The 18555-nt window shown below is 42.7% G+C and overlaps 1 protein-coding gene across 1 annotated transcript in view; it reads right to left on the minus strand.

Moving 5' to 3' along the window:
- Nucleotides 1-18555, minus strand: part of LOC129210572 (A-kinase anchor protein 13-like) — a 121899-nt gene that overhangs the window by 80530 nt on the left and 22814 nt on the right. Inside the window, exon 3 of the mRNA XM_054836431.1 lies at nt 7111-7687. Coding sequence (XP_054692406.1) covers nt 7111-7146 — 36 coding nt within the window. The 5' untranslated portion in view covers nt 7147-7687. The remainder of the gene's footprint in view (nt 1-7110; nt 7688-18555) is intronic.

Genomic DNA, 18555 nt, shown 5'->3' on the forward strand with positions numbered 1-18555 from the left:
TTCCCAGCCACGCACAGATGCTCAGTAATTTGTCCCTGCAAGAAGCTTTAATGCCACAGATTGAATCATCATCTACCCACTGCACCAAGAGTATAAATAAATCCCCTATTCAACAACGTAGAGGAATCACCTCAGCAGCAAAAGCAGTGCTCTATAAACTGTCTTTTCTGAAGACAGATACTGTCCCAGTGTCTAAACCACTGATCCAGTTGTCTGGTTTTAGGGCACCAGTTTGCTCAACACTTTTTTTCCTGAAGAAAAATGTTTTAAGGCAGGGACCGTACCACAGTATTTAATATCATTCTTACCTTGGGTCAAATACCTTTATTCTCTGTGCCTTTCTTTTGTTGATGCTTGAGTTACCTTTTTCAAGACAACAATTTTACTTTTGTTTCTTTTTTTCCCCCTCCAGGTGCCCTGCCCATAACAGCAGCAGACTTAAATCTAAACGTTATTCCACAGATAACATCTATTGCTAAACAACATTTTTCTGATCTATACTTACAAAGCACTCCAACATATGCTCAATTAAAATGCTCATCATGACGTCTAAGGGCACGTGCACTTTTTCCATAGCATGCTTAGGACTTGAAAGACAGATTTATGCCACGTAGAACGGTGACACACTGATGCCAATTTAACTTTTGTGCGCCCTGCACACAAATAATAAGAAATAATACTCTTTAGATATATGAACAAGTGCTGGTATTTCTACAAATGACAGAAAACAAAGACATGTAGAACTTAATGCCTGCCCAAAAATCTAAACAAAGAATGGGTATTAAGAAAAGTATTGAGATAATTACATCTTCCCTGATCTGTTTAACCTACGTCCTAGCAGTAGCAAATGCTCATCGTGTTGTTTCCCCCACCAAAAGAAAAACGCAAGGGGTGTACGCATACCGCACAAGCATTTAGCACTAGAGGTTGCTAGAGATCACAGATAACCCATCGGATCGTAATAAGCGATCGGTGTCACAGGTGAAGAAAACCCGCTTCATTACGAGTTACATCCTCACGGAAAGTCTCTTGAACAGCCAGCTTATGAAAGGCAAACAGAACCTTACAGCTTTTAGGTCATCCAGTGAAGACCTGACACTTAACAGCGCCAAGAAAAAAATACAGCTAAGCTTTAGAGATGCTCTTCTGCAGGTAGCTGCTGAGTCTCCCCCATCAAGGGCTTTCAGTTCCGGTGAGATTTCAACAACTGGTTTAAGCCAAACTCAAACAGGTCTTGTCCCCGCCAAAGCTGCCACCATCCCCAAGCCTACTGCTGCCAGATCAAGGGTCAGCTGGGCCGAGACTCACGTTCCTTCTGCCCGGTTAGTTTTCTGCTGGAGCCTAGGCCAGCTGCAAAGAGAGGTGTGCGTGGCGGGGTGAGCCGGCTGAAGGACCACGGGGCTCTCCCCATCAGCACTCTGCCCGGGGATGTGAGGGAAGGGCTCTTTATTGACGTCTAAATTCTTGGGGGTGACGCAAGAGAAAGATGTCCTGAGAACTTCAGGTGGACGAAGGACAACCAGCAAGAGCCGATTAACTCCTAAGCAACAGAGATCTTTTCACGTAAACCTCCAGGGTAGCAATGGACTAGCAGGTATGCATGTGATTAAGAAGGAATGGGAAAGGTGGGGTCAGACACAGAAATAGAGAAAAAACGAAGTTTTTCCAGTGTTTCTACAGGAGATAAACATCTACCTACTGATTTTAGGGTGAGAGGTTGTTTCTCTTTCTGGGCTTTTTTGAGATGACATTGGGGTCAGAAGAAAGCATTAGGATCATTCAAGTTCTACTGCAGGCTGAAAAGTTTCACCCCCATTTTCCCCTCAAGCCCACGACTTCAGGATTAGGCCTGTCTGTAAATGCTTATAGGAGCAATCCAAAGGTGGAGACCAAGCCAAATAACCCCAAAGGATTTGTCTTCAGTAACTTTTCCACAGCTTGAACTACAGCTGTTTTCCTTTGCAAATTCCACCTCTCAACTGCCAGAGCATCGGGCGAGGAAAGGAGCAAAGTGCTACGGTTGGAAACAAAAACTCAACACAGATGCAGCAAAAGATCAAATGCAGTTTTGCTGCCAGCAATACTCTGCTCACCAATGCACTGATCTAGCTCCTTCTGTGCTTCACCAGAAGGCTGGAGGTTGGACTTTCTTTTTTCATCCTCAAGGCTACAGAACAAAGTTATGAGCCAACCAGGACTAAAAAGTTTCTCTGCACCTCTGGAACCAGCATCTGATTTCTCTGACCTATTTTAAAAACATTAAAGTCTCCACTGGAAGTAAAAACCAGGTTCTTTATTTGAATCTTCCATGCCCCACCTGACCAGGGTTCGAAGCTCCTCTACCAGCCTCAACCATTCCTTAAGCAACTGAGGAAATTAAATACAAAACATTTAACAATGCGGAGGGTCGGACTTAAACCAACAAAGACAAGGAAATTGCAAGTTAAGCCTCCTGCTCTGCCCTTGATTCACCTTGTTTTGTTCAGCTACTGCTCTGTTCCCAGACCCTTCCTCTCTCCTAACGCGGAGAGCAACGAGACAAAGAAAACAGCGCGGTCTAAACACAGATTGCGTTTGTTCTTATCAGTTAGGCTGGGTTTTGATGTAAATCATCACAATTTTACCTGGTTTGGAACTTTGAAAAGCCAGCGATGTTTAACAATTTTTTGTACAGTTCACATGATCCCAAGGACAGAGTAAAAATGACCTGGGGTGCCTGGAGGGGAAGATTCCCACCACCCAATTTTACCCCTCTGAAAACTGGGTACAGTCGAAGCCAGTCATGTCCTCCCTGTCCATAGACCAGCTTGTTTCGGGGATTTTTGGGACAAAAGCAGCATGCTCTGAGGGTGCCTGTCTTCTCATTGCTTGCAGAGGTCTGCAGACCTAGCTCAGCCAGCACTTGCCTGAATTTTGAGCTGGCTGATATCAAACAAGACAGATCCCATCCTCCTCTAATAATCATCAATCACTATGATTCATAGCTTACTGCTATGAAACAAGCACTTGAGTCTCCAGGAAAGCCAAGACCTCAATCCCTCGGTGCATTCAACGTGGCTCAGCAAAGTGTGCGGTGGTTTAACACTAAGCAGGTCGCCAAGGTCGGCGGCAATACTCATCTGGCTGGTATTAGATATGTGACCTAGCGCTCTGCTGCGTTAGAAGGGCAAAGTGCTCAGCTCCTTGCAGGACCAGGGCACAAAAAATGGAGAAGGAAGAGACCAGGAGTAGTGCAGTCTGCTCCTTCCATGGCTACAGGACATTTCTTTTCCATTTTGCATGGAAGGTGCATGCATAGGTATGCTTACACTGCCTTAGAGCAGATTCAACTACATCTCAGTGCTTCTGAAGGGAATTTCAGTTCAGTTTTAACAGACAAGCCAGCAAGGGTTTATCCAAAACGTTTATGAAAAGCAAGCAATCTAAACAGTTGCAGTTCACAATGAGAAAGGATCAGAGAAGTTTCATAAATCCAACCTGCAAGTTATTAAATAAACACAAAATGTGTAATGCAGAAGGATAATTGCTGTCACTGAGGAAAAATCACTGTCTCTAAGACTATTTCGCAGACAGGAAAAATCACTGTCTCAAAGACTATTATTTTCGCAGATACTGAAACTATTGGAAATAACTGGGGAAAGAGCTTAGGGTTTGGGGTTTTATTTTGCTGTTTCCCCATACAAACAATCAGTGATTTAAAAATGCAGTCATAGTATCCTGAGTAAGATAAATACAGGCAAAACATAGGTGTATGTTTTTTATATAGCTTTTTATGTATCATCACAGAAATCTACCAAGCGGTGAAAGACATGCTCATCCACATGACAGTTACAGACTAGAATTCAACAGAAAATTTGAAGTGTAGAACTTGGAGTAGCTGAGGCAGGGTCACGTTTGGATGTCAACAGTTTGTACATCCACCTACTCTATTCAAGTCCTGAAGCACTCGGGGTGGAAATATGGCAGTGTAATGAAGAGATTTATAAAAGAAAGATTCTTAAGGTCTTGTTCATCACCCAAAATCCCATTACAAGCACATCTGGTTTCTTATTTCCAGCAAGGCTCCTAGAGTAACAGTGCAAGAACATGCAGCACTGTGTGGCTGGTGGTGCAGATGTGCTCCTTCCCCACCCCCATAGGGATGGGGACCTTCTCCAACCAACATCTCCAACACAAGGGGATGCAACAGCAGGACAAACCTCACATTCCACTATCTTGCACAAAGAAACGTAAAATGTGAATAATACTCATCTTCCCATGAAGAAAGATTACAAGCTGCAGTGGGGAAAAAGCAGCAGCACTGAAATGCTGGCAAGCTGACATTTTTCCTAATTAAAACAAAAAGCAATCTTTAAAATAAAGGCTTCCAGACTGTCATTTTTCCTTCACTGATAGCATAATACTGTTTACAGTCATAATCTGTACTTGCAACGCTTTAGCAATGGATTAAAGTTTCATAAGCTCGTACAGAAACGCACTAAAGAGCACTTCAGAATTTGTGCATTAAGAAAGCACATACATTACATAAAAGGGGAAACATGGCCTAGACATCAAGTACCGTTACAAACTTAGGAAAGACTAAAAGCATCTTTTAATATACTATAGGAGGGATCCAACCTAGGACACAACTGCTTAATTGGAAAAAGTGCACATGCTCAAAGCCTAGAGCTTGTCTTCTGATCAGATGCAGCTGATGACATGGGCTTTTCCAGAAGGTTTTAAAGAAGGGCCAAACTAGCAACCCATCACTTTAAAATACAATTCAAGAGATTGCACCATTTTTTCCTTACATTGTCTTTCAACAGGACAAATCTTCTCATGGCACAGTGTAAAACTAAAACCTTAGTTAGATGAAAGACAGAAGAGTACCATTTGGGGGACTGAAGATGTGCAAAGCATGCTGGTGAACTGTTGTGGGGAAACATCTGCATTACACAGGGAATGAGGTGCACTTTGAGGATCCAGCAGGGTCTCTGCTTTACATTTCTTTTCTCAGCTGAACGTATTTGCCAGAACAATGCATTTCTCAACGCCTTCCCCAGCTGTAATTCAAATCATCTCCCCTACTGCTGGATCTTAGTCTTCCAGGAACATCTCACAATTCAGTCACTGGTTATGGTTTTGTGATGGAAGACCTATTAAGACATCCGTTATTAGTTGTGCTATTTCCACAAGCATCCAGGGTGTTAACAAGCAGCGTATGCATAGGGATGAGGAGGTGGAGGAACTTTATAAAAATGTTTACTCGCTATGAAAGTCATCTTTAACTTCCCACGAGTGTGATTCCACACACACTTGCGGTAAGGCAGGTTGTATTATTCTCTTCTCTTTTGTCCAATAGCTGCTATTACTGGACCTGGCAAGGCAGCATGTGACACAGAAAAATGCAGCTGCATTTTTGGCTCGGAAGCCTCTACAAGAGGCTGTGAGTCATGAGCCAAAAGGCCCACATAAAAGCAGAGAAGAATGCAGATTCAGTCTTCTTTTTATTGTAAGCATGTGTGTCTTTACGGGATTGTCCTGATGCACATAAACGATGAAAACAGAAGTCATTTTGAAGTTATGAGAAGGGAAAAGTCCCTTCAGTCAGGTAACACGGGCTCCACCTGCCCAAGGCACTTTACATAGAATGGAAAGATTACCACTGACCACAGAGCATCTGAGCCACACAACATAATACGTGCTGAGACACGCCTCAGAGCTACGCTTTTCTAGAAGACTCAGGGTAACGTGGGGTTTTTTGTTGTTGTTTTGGTGCCTTCTGTTCTTTTTGTAGAATTTCTCACTATAAGCTCAGGATACCTGCATCCTAGATGCATAATACCGAGCTCTCCTGCAATGTTGTCTCGCAGTAAAACATCCCTTATCTGCTGGTTGCACTGCAAATGAGGTTTATGATGCAACAATTTGCCTCTCAGATGTGTCAAACTTCTCTGATGAAAAATAAGAGATTTCACATTTGCTACTCTTGCCTCTCAGGACTGATCAAATGTTTTGTTTTGGTTTTTTTTTTAAAATGCAAGCAATACAAACACACCCCCTTCCTACACTGCTTGGAGCAGGTACGATAAACACAAGACAGAAGAGAGCATGAGAGCTATCTGGACTGTGGTCCACAGAAGAATGTCTCAGGACTCCTCTTTATTACCAGCTCAGGGACATCGCCAGTGAGAAGCTGTTCCCACGCTACATCGTGTCCTCTGCCTGCAAGCAGCAGCCCAGCACCAGCGGGCTAGAGGAGAGCAGTGAAAGGGAAAAAACAAGGCACCAAGAATTACCCTTCAGCAAGGACAAACAGCACGAATCCACCTTAGTTTCCATCCTCAGAAGATGTTTTGTACTGGGAAGACGGCACATGAGAGGAATAAACTCTAAAGCTGTCCAGAGGCAGCGTCGCACAATGCTGTTCTGCACCTACCAAACCAGTGTTTGATCTACTCTGTCCAGCTGCTGCGTTAATATCTAACCCACCTTGCAAAAGGGATCCTTTGTGTCCTTTTTTCCCCCAAATGCAAAGCTGGAAAGCCAGTGACTTGTGTTTCTTGCCATTCAAAAGGGTCCCACCAGCAACATAGCCCTCATACCCAGCTCCGCTCCTGTTAAAAACTAGCTTTGATCCTTGCTGTTGGCCACACAAATTTATTCCACGTCAGCATCCACAACAATTAACTACCACAGCAAGCACGTATCCTACCTCTCAGGTACACCGTGCTCCTGGGGAAGCGTTGCTGTCACAAGGCAATGGCAAGGACTGGAAAGTACCCTAGGGCAGCCAGAAAATCCTTACCGATTTTTGATGGAGAATTTTCCAGCCCTTTCTGAACTGGAACAGCAGGAGGAAAGAATGCTAAATATAATCCCGTGTCTTTACAGGGCAAGGAAGGGAACACGAGCAACAAGAGGAAACTCTCTCAAACAAACATCACCAGTGCATCACAGCTTAAATGGAAAGGATGAGCATCCAGGTTGTTGATGTTCAGACAATGGTCATGTGTAATTGGATTAAGAAAGGTGCTCAACGCATTCAAAGAATTCAAAGGGTACAAACACAGCAAAGAACTACAGGTATATCCCAAGACAGTCTTGATCAAAGCAGCTTGAGGAACGTACCTTGAAAAAGCCCAGGATCAAGTCGTGATCTTGCATGTTTTGCTCATTTGGAGGACTGTTCAGCCTCTTGTGAGAGCCATTTGCTTTTGCTTCACGTGAAGATGTTCCCCACCTCCGACCTACCACTTCCCTAAAAGCACTGCGAGGGAAGGGTATGAAGGCTGATAGTGGATCCTTGGGTCTGATGGGAGGTCTCTCTCAGGAACAGAAGCTCCCGCTTCCTCCCGGAGAAGACAACTCCCAGCAAGTTCATTCCGATTACATCACCCTCCTGTGCATAATGGGCCATTGTTACTCCTGTACATTCTAAGTCACGTACAAAGTCAAGAACCACTGGCAATGCTCAATCAGCCGTGCTTTGGTTGGTTAGGTATTATAACACCGATGTACCTAAAACCGACCTTTCGGACACGCTGTGCCAGGCAGCCCACAAACACTACGCAGAAACACTGCCGGGTCTTGCAAGACGTTACAATCTTTGCCAATGCTCTTTATCACTCTTCAGGAAGTGACAGGCTCGTTTTCCAGAGCAATGAAGTCCAGTGAATTCTTCCTAAACTGGATGGAAATCTGAAAGCTTAACAGACATAATAAATTGTGTATTATCTGTATTACAGAGCCAGTCTTACGCAAATAAATATATCTAAATTAGACTGCGATCTGCAAATCCTCCTTCATGTGAACAGCAGCTCTGACTTTACCGGGGCTACTAACGTAAGTCAAGGAAAGAGGGGTCTCCTCTTTGATATTATGTAAACCACGGGTGAATTAAATTCCTCCCACACCACGCTCTCACATAATCCCTGCTGCAGCTTGCTCCTGGCTCATAGGTTGAATATTCATTTCCACACAGCTTCAAAAGGTGTCAGTTTTTTCAGCATCACTGTCAGGCACTTTTTTCTTTTTTAATACGAAGAACGTACTGTGAATTGAAAAAGGTCGGGTGGTTGGGGCTTTTTTGCATTCCCTTGTAATGTAACAACAAGATTTATGTCCCTTGCAATTAAAAAAAATTATAGTCCAAGAACATAGCTAAAACCTTAAAAGGACTAAATATAGAGAGAGACCTGGAAGATTACTCCTTACCGCCATCTCCAACACTAATATTTCTTTCAGGCCTAGGGCTCTAGGTAGCAATTGTGCATCAAGGCCATGTTCTTGCCTGGACAAGTTTATTTGCTGTATGTCTTTAGTAACATATAGACCACACATCTTAAGAGGTCACGGCAGCACAGAAGCTAAGCATAAAGGCTAACGGCAGTCAGGAAAGAACATCGACTTTTCTAGTAATATATTTAAATATCAAAACATTGTTCTGCATGACTATTTGTGCGTAAGAAAACCTACATCCCACCTACCTGTCTGCAAAATGACTTCTCACCTGGCATCAATTACCACAAAAAAGGGACAACACACAAGGGGGCACACATTTGCACATACCTTCCTTATCCCTCTCTACAGAACCTGATTTTTAAAGTTGTTCAAATCGCCCCAACACCGTACATCAGAATGGAAAAGTCACTGAATGACACCAGCAACCTCCCAACGCGCTCTCCAGCCTCGAGATGCCCAACACCTTGTTCACCCCTTTCCGCAGGGCTCGGGAAGAAGCTGGGACAGACCACAAGTGGCAGAAGCTGCAGAGCACGGCAGCGTTTCTGCAAGGGACGGAGATCCTGCCATCGCCAGACTCCTCCTGCCCCTCCACAAAAGTCCAATTCAGCTCTATAAATACACCAGCCGGATGGAAATCCAAATACACCCGCGATTTTGCCGGGGAGGGACAGGTTACAGCATAAATCCAGCTTTGCCTTTGGAGGCCACATTGATAAATGTCACTCCAGAGCCCCCGAGTGAGTGGCACTTCAACATCCCATGGTGCAATATGAACAGAAGTTTATCTAGATAGTACATTGTATAGATACAATCAAGTCACAGGAATACCAACAAGCAAACTCTGTAGTTCTTATATTAATCCCTTTTTCCTTTGCTTTTATGCATTTAATTTAAAATATCAACCTGTGCACTGGCAAAGCTTTTCAACCTGTGCAGGAACAATGGGCAGGCTTCATAGATGCTTTGATTAAATGCCAGTAACTTATTCCTTTAAGTATACTATGTTTAATTCAAAAAAACAGATTTAGCAAAATTGGTTTGTTAGTCAGACCAAGGTCAGCTGATATAAATAAAGCGACTGCCGATTTTTCTTATTGCATTGCAATGGCTTGAATACTTGATTTCATTATGCAAATGCATGGAGGTGATGACTGAGCCAGCGTTCAAATAAAAATTGTTCCAAGTCACTAAACGTATCCCAGGTTCTTGTAATTCCCCAGGCAAATAAAGAGCAGCAAATGTTTATTCCTCCATTTCCCCCAGTGATACTGGTTTACACTCCCGTAGCTGAGGCAACCACACCAAGCAGCTCAGTGCCTTTCAGAAAGATTAGCTTCTTAAACGGGCATAAATGGCAAAGGTTCGGCTCCAGGCAGCTACGGTGAATGGTGGACACACAACTCACGGGCTGGGACACGGCACCGGAGATGACGGGATGACCTCCTCATGGAGGTTACCTCCCCACCTAAAACTCCACTCACAGCAGGGTCAGCTCTGAGTGTTTTAGATTACCTGAGGTTTGGTTTACTTGTGGAATGTCATTCTTTGCTAAACAAACTGGTGGAAAAAAAGAATTAAGAAAAAAAAAGGTGATAACAATTGGCTGGAAAGAAAATAGGAAGGAGCAACAAGTGCTTAAAGGCATCAGGAACAAAATTTTTTGTGCTGACAATGTTCATGACACCTCGCAGCACTGCCAGGAGCTGAGGAATACTTTAAATTAGCAAAAACCATCAACTCTTCAGGCCCTGCTGCACCTTCAGCTCAATCTCACCCCATGAAGACAACGGCAATTCAGGTCTAGATCTTCCAAGAAACTGCAACTCCAAGACTCACAGGGATGTTGGATACAACTAAGTATAAGAAACCCAAAACAACCCTTAGCTTTGTAAGACACACCAGTTTAACAAGCGCTAACCTAGCTTAAAATTGTACAACTTCCTCCTTCCTTTCATTCCTCTTCCACCCTTGGGAAAAGACATGAAATACAAGTTAATTCTACAGCAGACAAACATTAATAGTGGCCGAAACCACTTAACCATCTATTCTCCTTTCCCTTCCCCTCATTTTTGTTTTAATAAAACCCACATAACCCCCCTAGAAGGGTTCCAGCATAACAAAATTTTCTCTCATTTGATAGATTGAGTATAGACCTAATTTAGGGTTAAGTGCAACTCAAGACATACCTTATCTCAAACCCTAAATATCCAATATTAAGAGATGCTGTGGGAATTGGCTGACAGGACCACACACACAAAAAAATTAAATTCTTCTGTATCATCCGTGCAGTGAGCTCATCATACAAGGGTAACGGCAAGGAGCTGAACCAGAGTACGCTGCAACTTGATGGGGACTATTCATGCATATTTTCAGGGACCTGCCAAACACTTCAAATTTCACAAGAAAAACCTTGTGTTCTGTAACTCAGCTCTACTCCATTTCACTTCGTTCAAAGTGTGACCGACATTAGGAGCCTGATCAAATTCCTTGCTTTATCCACGCTTGAATTAAAGCCTTGGCTCGGCGAAGGGAAGCAGACGAAGTTACGTGAGCTTTTCTTTCTTTCAGAGGATGCCGCCATAAGCGCTGGTGCCAGCGCCGCAGGTAACACCAGCCAGTCCCAGGGAGCTTCAGTTTAGTTTCAAACAAAGGGATTTCAGCTTTTGGTGAAGCAGTTGGTATTTCTGCATCTCTTGCTAGACAGTCCAGTGCTAAACTTCTGTTTTCATCTGCAGATTATACATTAAGCCTCTTTAAAAGTCCAGCCTACTCTGATCTGGGAAGTGGGAATTTCTTCAAATAACTAATCAAATCATGCTCACATGGTTGGTTTTCAGCTGTCTAGTACTGATGAACAGCAAAAAAAGTTTCAAAACATTTATAGATCAGATAAGAGGCAATGCAAGTACCTCACAAAGGCGGCAGTTGCCATTACAGGATGACTTCTGCAGAGGGAGCACCACATCTGGCCACAACAGCCACATCAGCTCCAGATAAACCTTCCCCCCAACCTCTCCTTGAAAAGCACCTTCTCACTCTGTCCCTGCCACAGGCAGCATCACCACACTTCTGGCTTGTAACCTTCACCCACACACACATTCATCCCCAACCTCAGTCCAGGTCTGGCTACCCTTGAACTCTTCTCCAGCTCCAAGGATCTCCATGCCCACCTTGGGGAGAAGAGTAGCTAAGGCTCACCCAACTCCTCCCCAGGGAAGCAAATCAGAAGTCCAAATGGTTTCCTTAAAGGGCAACTGCCATACCTCTGTGCAGAGCCTGTGGGAGAGACAAGGGAGGAACTAGAAGTGGTGCTTTGTTTGCTGCCAGGAACCAATGCCCAACCTCATGGGCATGAGGAAGAGGGTCAAGATGTCCATGGGCACCCCTGGAACAGGGCAAGGGGAGATAAGAATTCCTAGTAACTTCAAAGGGGCTTCTATGGAGGCGATCGTAGAATCATAGAATGGTTTGAGTTGGAAGGGACCTTAAAGACCATCTAGTTCCAACCCCCTGCCATGGGCAGGGACATCTAACACTGGATCAGGTTGCTCAAAGCTCCATCCACCCTGACCTTGAACGATTGCAGAGGAGGAGGAAACAGAACTGCTTGAGCCTCGAGGGACAGACTGACAAAACTGCGGCAGAAAGGAGGACTAGAAAAGAATTGGTGGCTTGGGTCAAATGGGAGGAGCGAGCAAACAAGGAGAGAACCGAGTCATGGAGAATCTGCGTGACTCAGCCAAGCGCCTGCGCAGCAGGAGCTGGAAATCTCCACGTTTAAGAGTGTGCACAGCCAAATAAAATAATATTTTACAATGCTACAGCAGTTTTAAAGTGCTCCAAGTGCTTCATAAATATTAATTAATCAATAGTACCCACAAATCAGAAGCGTAAGACAGAGATATAGCTATCTCAATATTTAACAGTATGATAACTCAGGGAGCAAAACCTACTTTTAAGTAGCCACATACCCACACTTCTCCCGTCTCAAAGAACCCAGGCTGTGTCCTGCAGCCAGGCTGCGCAGCACTTGTTGAAAGAGGCCAGTGTTCGGTATTTGAATTCAGACTCCTGTTTCAGTGCGTGACCCGATGCCTTGCACACCGCAAGCGATCCCACTCCGGCTGTCTCCCTAAGCCATTCCTTGATCGCCAGCCAAGCCCAACACAGAGGTAATCTTACCGGAGTAACACCAGTATGTGGTTGTAAATTGTGATTTTTGTGCTTGAATTGTCTTATCTGCCTTCCCTGGCATTTCGGCTGCACAAATTATCTTCAGCAATTTCACCTTAAAGTTCATGGTTTACAACACTGATTTCCCTTTAAATTTTTGTTTTTTAAAATTGCTTTTATCAACCACATTTGCCAAGTTTTAACAGACTGCTACTTTCTCAGCTGCCTAATTTCAAATTCACCTTTACATACAGCTTAAAAGGAGACAAAAAGTCATCACAGCAAGTAAGTGGGATGTGATGCTTAACATCAAGGTTTATGCGAATATACTTTACAGTACCAGTTGAGGGTCAAGAATCATGAATTTACTTTGCAACACAGGAGAATTAAGAAAGGAAAAGGAGGAAACCTAGCCAAAACTTGGAAATATGTACACTCCTGATTAATACAAGGCTACTAGGAAAAAGCAGATGTGAAGTCACACCTTGTTTTTATTCAGGGGAAAAGCCAAAGTCTGCAAGAGCCAAATTGAACTTATTCTATGCAGCGGCAGACACTGAAATACAGCAACGTTACTCCTTCAACATTAATAAAACATGTTGTATACAGAGCATTATTTTTTTTTCCAGTCCTTGAAACCCTGCCAAGTCATAAGTTTTTTATGGGAACGTTGAAATGGATGTTGATCAGAGCCATACCCATATGAGTTTTAAATTTTACCACCACTTAGAGGCAAGGGCTTCCCTCCCAGTCCCTCACACATCTGCAAATTTGTAATTTTATTTTTTTTTTTAAAGCCTGAAGAACTAAAAGCTCATACATTCCCTCAGTCTATGAAGATACTGAATTCACTCTTGGATGATGAGCTGAACTCAAGCCTTGAAAGCACTACAAACTCCTCCACCCCCCTAAAATGAAGTCCCAAAGGTAAAACTTTACATTTTATATGTCAAAAATAGCAGCTACTTGGTAAACAAAATTAGAGCGCCAGAGGTCACCTCATTACCAAAAGCACTATATTTTCTTCCCCATGTTCATCAGCATCTGCTTTTTCCAAGTCCTGAGCTTTATTTTTGAAAAAGCTAACACGATTCATAAAAATACAATTAGTTTGGAAGTACAAGGCTGCTGGCATCCAGACAAGTGCTTGATCGTTTTGTTGTTGCATCTAATGTGCTAGAGCTTCAACTGAGTTGGAAAACTTCATAAAAACTAAGGGGCTTCTTCCCTTCTAATTAACACAGCAATGAAATTTAACAGCCTGGCATGAAAGCTTCTCTCTAGCGTTATGTTTTTGGAATTACTCATCTACTCCCACACTCTACAAGACTTTTTACAACATGCTACCCAGTGCTTTACCCTTTCCAGTTTAAAGGCTTTGCTTTGGAGTCCTCTGTATCAAGCCAACTGGGGTGGCAAAGATGCTGCACCAGAAGACTGGCAAAATATCTGCCATCCTTAACATCTATTCATCCTACGTGCCTCCTGTGTGTATTCTGCAACTGTAAAACTAAAATCTGTGTCCACTGCAATATATATCCACGCTATCACTGACACAAATTTTTAAAAGTATTAATTAAGTGTACAATACCTTAAATTTAATAGGGAAATGGACAAAAAGCACACAGCCTACATCCAAGTAGGTCTGTGTTTCAGGTCCCTGGGCTGGGAACTTCTGTGTTCTTTGTATACCATCCTGATTTATGTTTATTTAAATAATGACAAATATTAGTTTTAAATTTGTAGTCGATGTCTCCAATCCTACCAGGATAAAGAGCTTATACTAAACAAAACAGTTTGTTTATACTACTAGTACATCTAATAGGAAATACTTAGAATCCCACATAATCAAAGCAGGACAAAATCACAGCCTATCTTTCTACAACGTGCTACTATCTCTTGCTACCAAGAGGACCACGTGCGGATCATGCGGCTTCAAAGTTCAAGTTGAGAGAAGCTGGTCTGCAGAACCTCCGAGTCCACCAAAAATGTCACATGCCCACCAGGCCCAGCAAATGAAAAGTAAAAGAAAACTAAAAATCACCTTGTGCTTTGGCAGCAGTAAAACTGCTAGAAGATGCGGGAGAATTAAGGAAGGAAAAACCAAGCCAAAACCCAGACGTACAGACACTCCTGGTTAATGCAAAGCTACCAGGAAAAAGCAGATGTGAAGTCACACCTTGGTTCATTCACGGCAAAAGCAAGTGGCTTTAACAGCCGCTCGAGCTCACTCTGGGTAACGAGAAATGCTGAAATAAGAGTTTAAAGACAGCAAGACTACAACCTCAAGCCTTTCATACATTATTTGTGTTGGCTGTCCCACCGTTCCCTTATTAAGGGAAGGCCAAAACAAAGATATTTATTCTGTTACTTTTATTATTCATTTGTATCTACAAACACACAGAAGTCAAAGGTTTAATAACTGTAGAGAGCCCAGCACTTAGATAAAAGTTGGTTTCTGTTAGACTCACCTAAGATGTACAAAAATTCAGAGGAAGGTTTTGGGAATTTTATGTTTCAGAAAATTTTAAAATTAGTTTTCAGATTAAGGCAGATTAGAAGAATTAACCATCTATTCTATAAAATCTTGTATCCGGTTCTACTATGGATAGCTACTCAACAAAACCTCTTATGGCACAGCAGGCGCCTGTGTGGGAACAGGAGAAGAAGTCACCTCCAGCATGCAGAGACACCAAAGCAGTTAGAGTTGCACAGATACAACAGTTATAACCCAACAGCCCAAACGCAGCAATACTGCAACCTTCCATCTCAGAATAAAAGAAAATTATGTTCAGTAAAGCTGAATGAGCTTTAATGCTACCTTAAAATAACCACTCACACATGCAAAGCAATTACTGGTGCAGGTACTCAACTGTGAAAGCAAAGACAGAGCATCACTCTGTCCTTCTCTGTTGAGTACATTTAAAAAAGTACGTTTCTATACAGACGTTTCTGCGTATCCAGGTCCTGTATCCTAGGACCACAAATAGAAATTGCATGAGATAAATACTTAAAAGCATGGATACACAGTGAAATCTGCTCAGCTCACTTTACATGTCCTCTCGCCTAGCGACTGCATCAACTCTCCCCTTTATCCGCAGACTGAAAATGCATTTCCCCAATTTGTGCACGAACAACAGCAAGTCAGTTTTGAAGGGGAAAGAAGGGGAAAGGCAGTACTCAAAACTCCAAGGATTATTTACGAATAAGCTGAAGCCCTATAAACTTGGCTATTGACAAAAGATAATCTTCTCTAGCTTATGCCAAGTGGGTCAGACAGAGGAAGAACCTCAGCAATCTTCAAAGTCAAAGCAGATGGGGAAGTGAATAAGTGCCCATGTGAGCAAAGAGGAAACACACTTCTGCTCATTTTAGCTTCTTTCAGAGCTTCAGTTTTCTAGCCACCAAAAATGCCAGACCTTTAACTGACATGAGCAGAAGAGCTCACTTCTGTAACAAGTATTAGGAGAACTGCAGAGTAATTACTTAAGACTGCTACTGATGCAAAAAAATAAAAAGTCCTGGTGTCTGCAGATTGAGGACATTGCTTCACTCGGTAGTAAGGGGACAGGTAAAGTGGAGGAAAGGTGCTAAGAGACAGAGATGGGGAGAAATGTTCTTTGCTTTGTGGCTATGAAAAAGTCCTTTAGGATTCTTTATTATCATTAGTGCTTCAGTATCACCAATACGAATATTTATGTAGCTGTAAAGTAGACTCCACAGCTGACTGTAGCTCTAATTAAGAGCATTTTTTTAAAAATAACACATGAACTTGTAACTAATTTTTTTACCCTTTTTGAGAAAAAACAAAAGCAGCAGTCCACACATGCCACAGAATGAACATACATTGCATTCCTTAAGAAGCTGAAGTTGACCTCTTCGTCCTTTCTCAGGCTTTACATTGCTAGACAAGATCTGGGCCAAGACCATTTCCATGCACAGGGATGCATCTCTGTCTCAGGCTAACCTCATCATCCAAGTGGTGAAACCTAAAACCAACTAATCTCTCCCAGGGTTATGCTTGTGGAACTGGGAATCCCTCCATCTGCCTCAGCAAAATAAAAAGATCACTGGCTGCAAAATAAACAGCACATTAACCACAGAACAATAGCCCCTCCAGTCAATGTGCTTTGTGCCACCCACCAAGGGCTAACAATTTTCTATCAGATCCTTCCCCCTAAAAAAAAAAAAATTTCATACTTTGAAGAAAGAGCTTGTGCAAGTTGACTACACGCAACTTTTTGGATCCATACCAAGGAAGGACTCCCTTCCTCTTCAAATTCCTGGGAGTTTTGCAAACTTTCTGCAATCAGAAGCAGCAGACCCTGAAGGAACACAGAAATATAGTTTACCATGTTGCTTTTAACCAGGGACTTTTAAACTGACTGAGCTGGGAACGTGGAAGAAGGAATACTCAGTGCTATAGCTTGCTAGGGAGACACTGAGAGCCAAGGACATGCTGAGGAGATGCTCGTCTTCCAAAGAAAATATTGCTAAGAGAAACAGGCATCCTTCCACCACTTATTTTAGGAGGCGGCTGCCGAGCTGCATCAGCTATTTCACTGGTGTCTCCATGACTGTTTTTTGCCCAAGACTTCTGCTGGAAGAACCAGAGCTGCAAAACTTGTAAGAAAACTCCACAGGAAGAGATGATTGAGGGGTTGCACAACACCAACCCGCTCTAGATACACACATCTTCACTTATGCGGACTCAAGTGATCTGATTTTCAGGCTGGGTTGTCTGGAGCATGGACAAGACAGGAACAGGTATATAAAGACTTTGCTTGTTTTTCTGTGTGCGTGTGTTTAACTAGATACCAAGAAATTTGCTAAGATGAGAAGCGTGAAGGAGTGGGGAAAGGCTATGTTATTAGTAACAGTAAGGAGCGGAGCTTCAAACTGCAATCGCTTTAGCATCTTTTTCCTATTATCAGTTATCATCAGAAGCCAAAAATTTAACTATCTTGCTTTATGTAAGTTTTTACCATGACAACTATACCTTTTAGCAAAGGTGATATTCTCACAGCAGCTCTAAATGTTTTAAGATGCAAATCAAAGATTCCCAAATATCCTTCTCCCCACAAAAAAAAATAAAAAAATAAAAAACCCTGGAAAAACGTTAAGCTTGAAGGACCATGTAAAGTTACATTTGTTATAGTCAGACCTCTTCTCTGCACTCTGGTATAGGGGAAGGAAAAAAAAAAGCAAGTTTACAAACTCATATTGGCTTTTTAATAGCACCACCACAAAAAGGACGTTTTCTTTTGTGTGGCACGTGCATTTGACCTGGGTCAACACTGCAATGTGAGGAGTTGAAAAGGGATCACCTGATGAAATAAATACCCTCCCTCCAAACGATATTGCAGGAATTACAGCCAGGCACCCCAACCGCAGCAAACACAGTAAGAGCCTTCTCGAACAGCACACGTTCTGTGTCAGCAAAGCAGCGTTAATACAAAACTCAATTCAAATAAAGGAGTAATGACCCTTTGGAAAGCGTAGGGCTTCATCAGGCTTCCACCATACCAAACAAAGACCATCTAAGATATTCAAAACATTGCAAAAAAAAAATTATTAAATCAAAAGGGGGAAAACAGTGTCAGCCTTGTATGAGTTTCATTGTTGAATAATGACAGTGTTTACCTTTCCAGCATAACACATTACTGCTCTGGACCCAACTTTAAAGCAGGGTACATGACAGAATTAATTACGTCCTTTCTTCTTAACAACCATTCCCTGGGTTATTTATTAGCTAGGTCTGCATATATTCATAGATGTGTCTAATATACAAAGTTAAAAGGATTTAAAACTGCTGCCTAAATACTTCTCTGGTTTGCAGAGTCCTTTCTCAGCTCTCTGGACAGGCAACAGCATCAATAAATACAGCCTCAGGCTGCAAATTAGTCACTCCTTGAACTACGTAGCAGCCGAGGGAGACGTGGGAGACCTGCAAGCACACTGCGACAGGCAAGCGTGTCTCACGAGCAACACGTTGCTTGATCCCAAGTGACAAGCTCTCTCAGCTATGTACCATAAATAGCTCTGCCAAGGCCTTTTCTCTGAATTAGTAAAATGCAAAGGATGCCAGCACGACTAACTTCAGTTTTGTCTTACAGTCCACTCCTGCTTGCTGTTTAGCAAAACGCCAGGCAGAAC

This window comes from Grus americana, chromosome 10, assembly GCF_028858705.1.
Source record: "Grus americana isolate bGruAme1 chromosome 10, bGruAme1.mat, whole genome shotgun sequence".
Taxonomy (NCBI): domain Eukaryota; kingdom Metazoa; phylum Chordata; class Aves; order Gruiformes; family Gruidae; genus Grus; species Grus americana.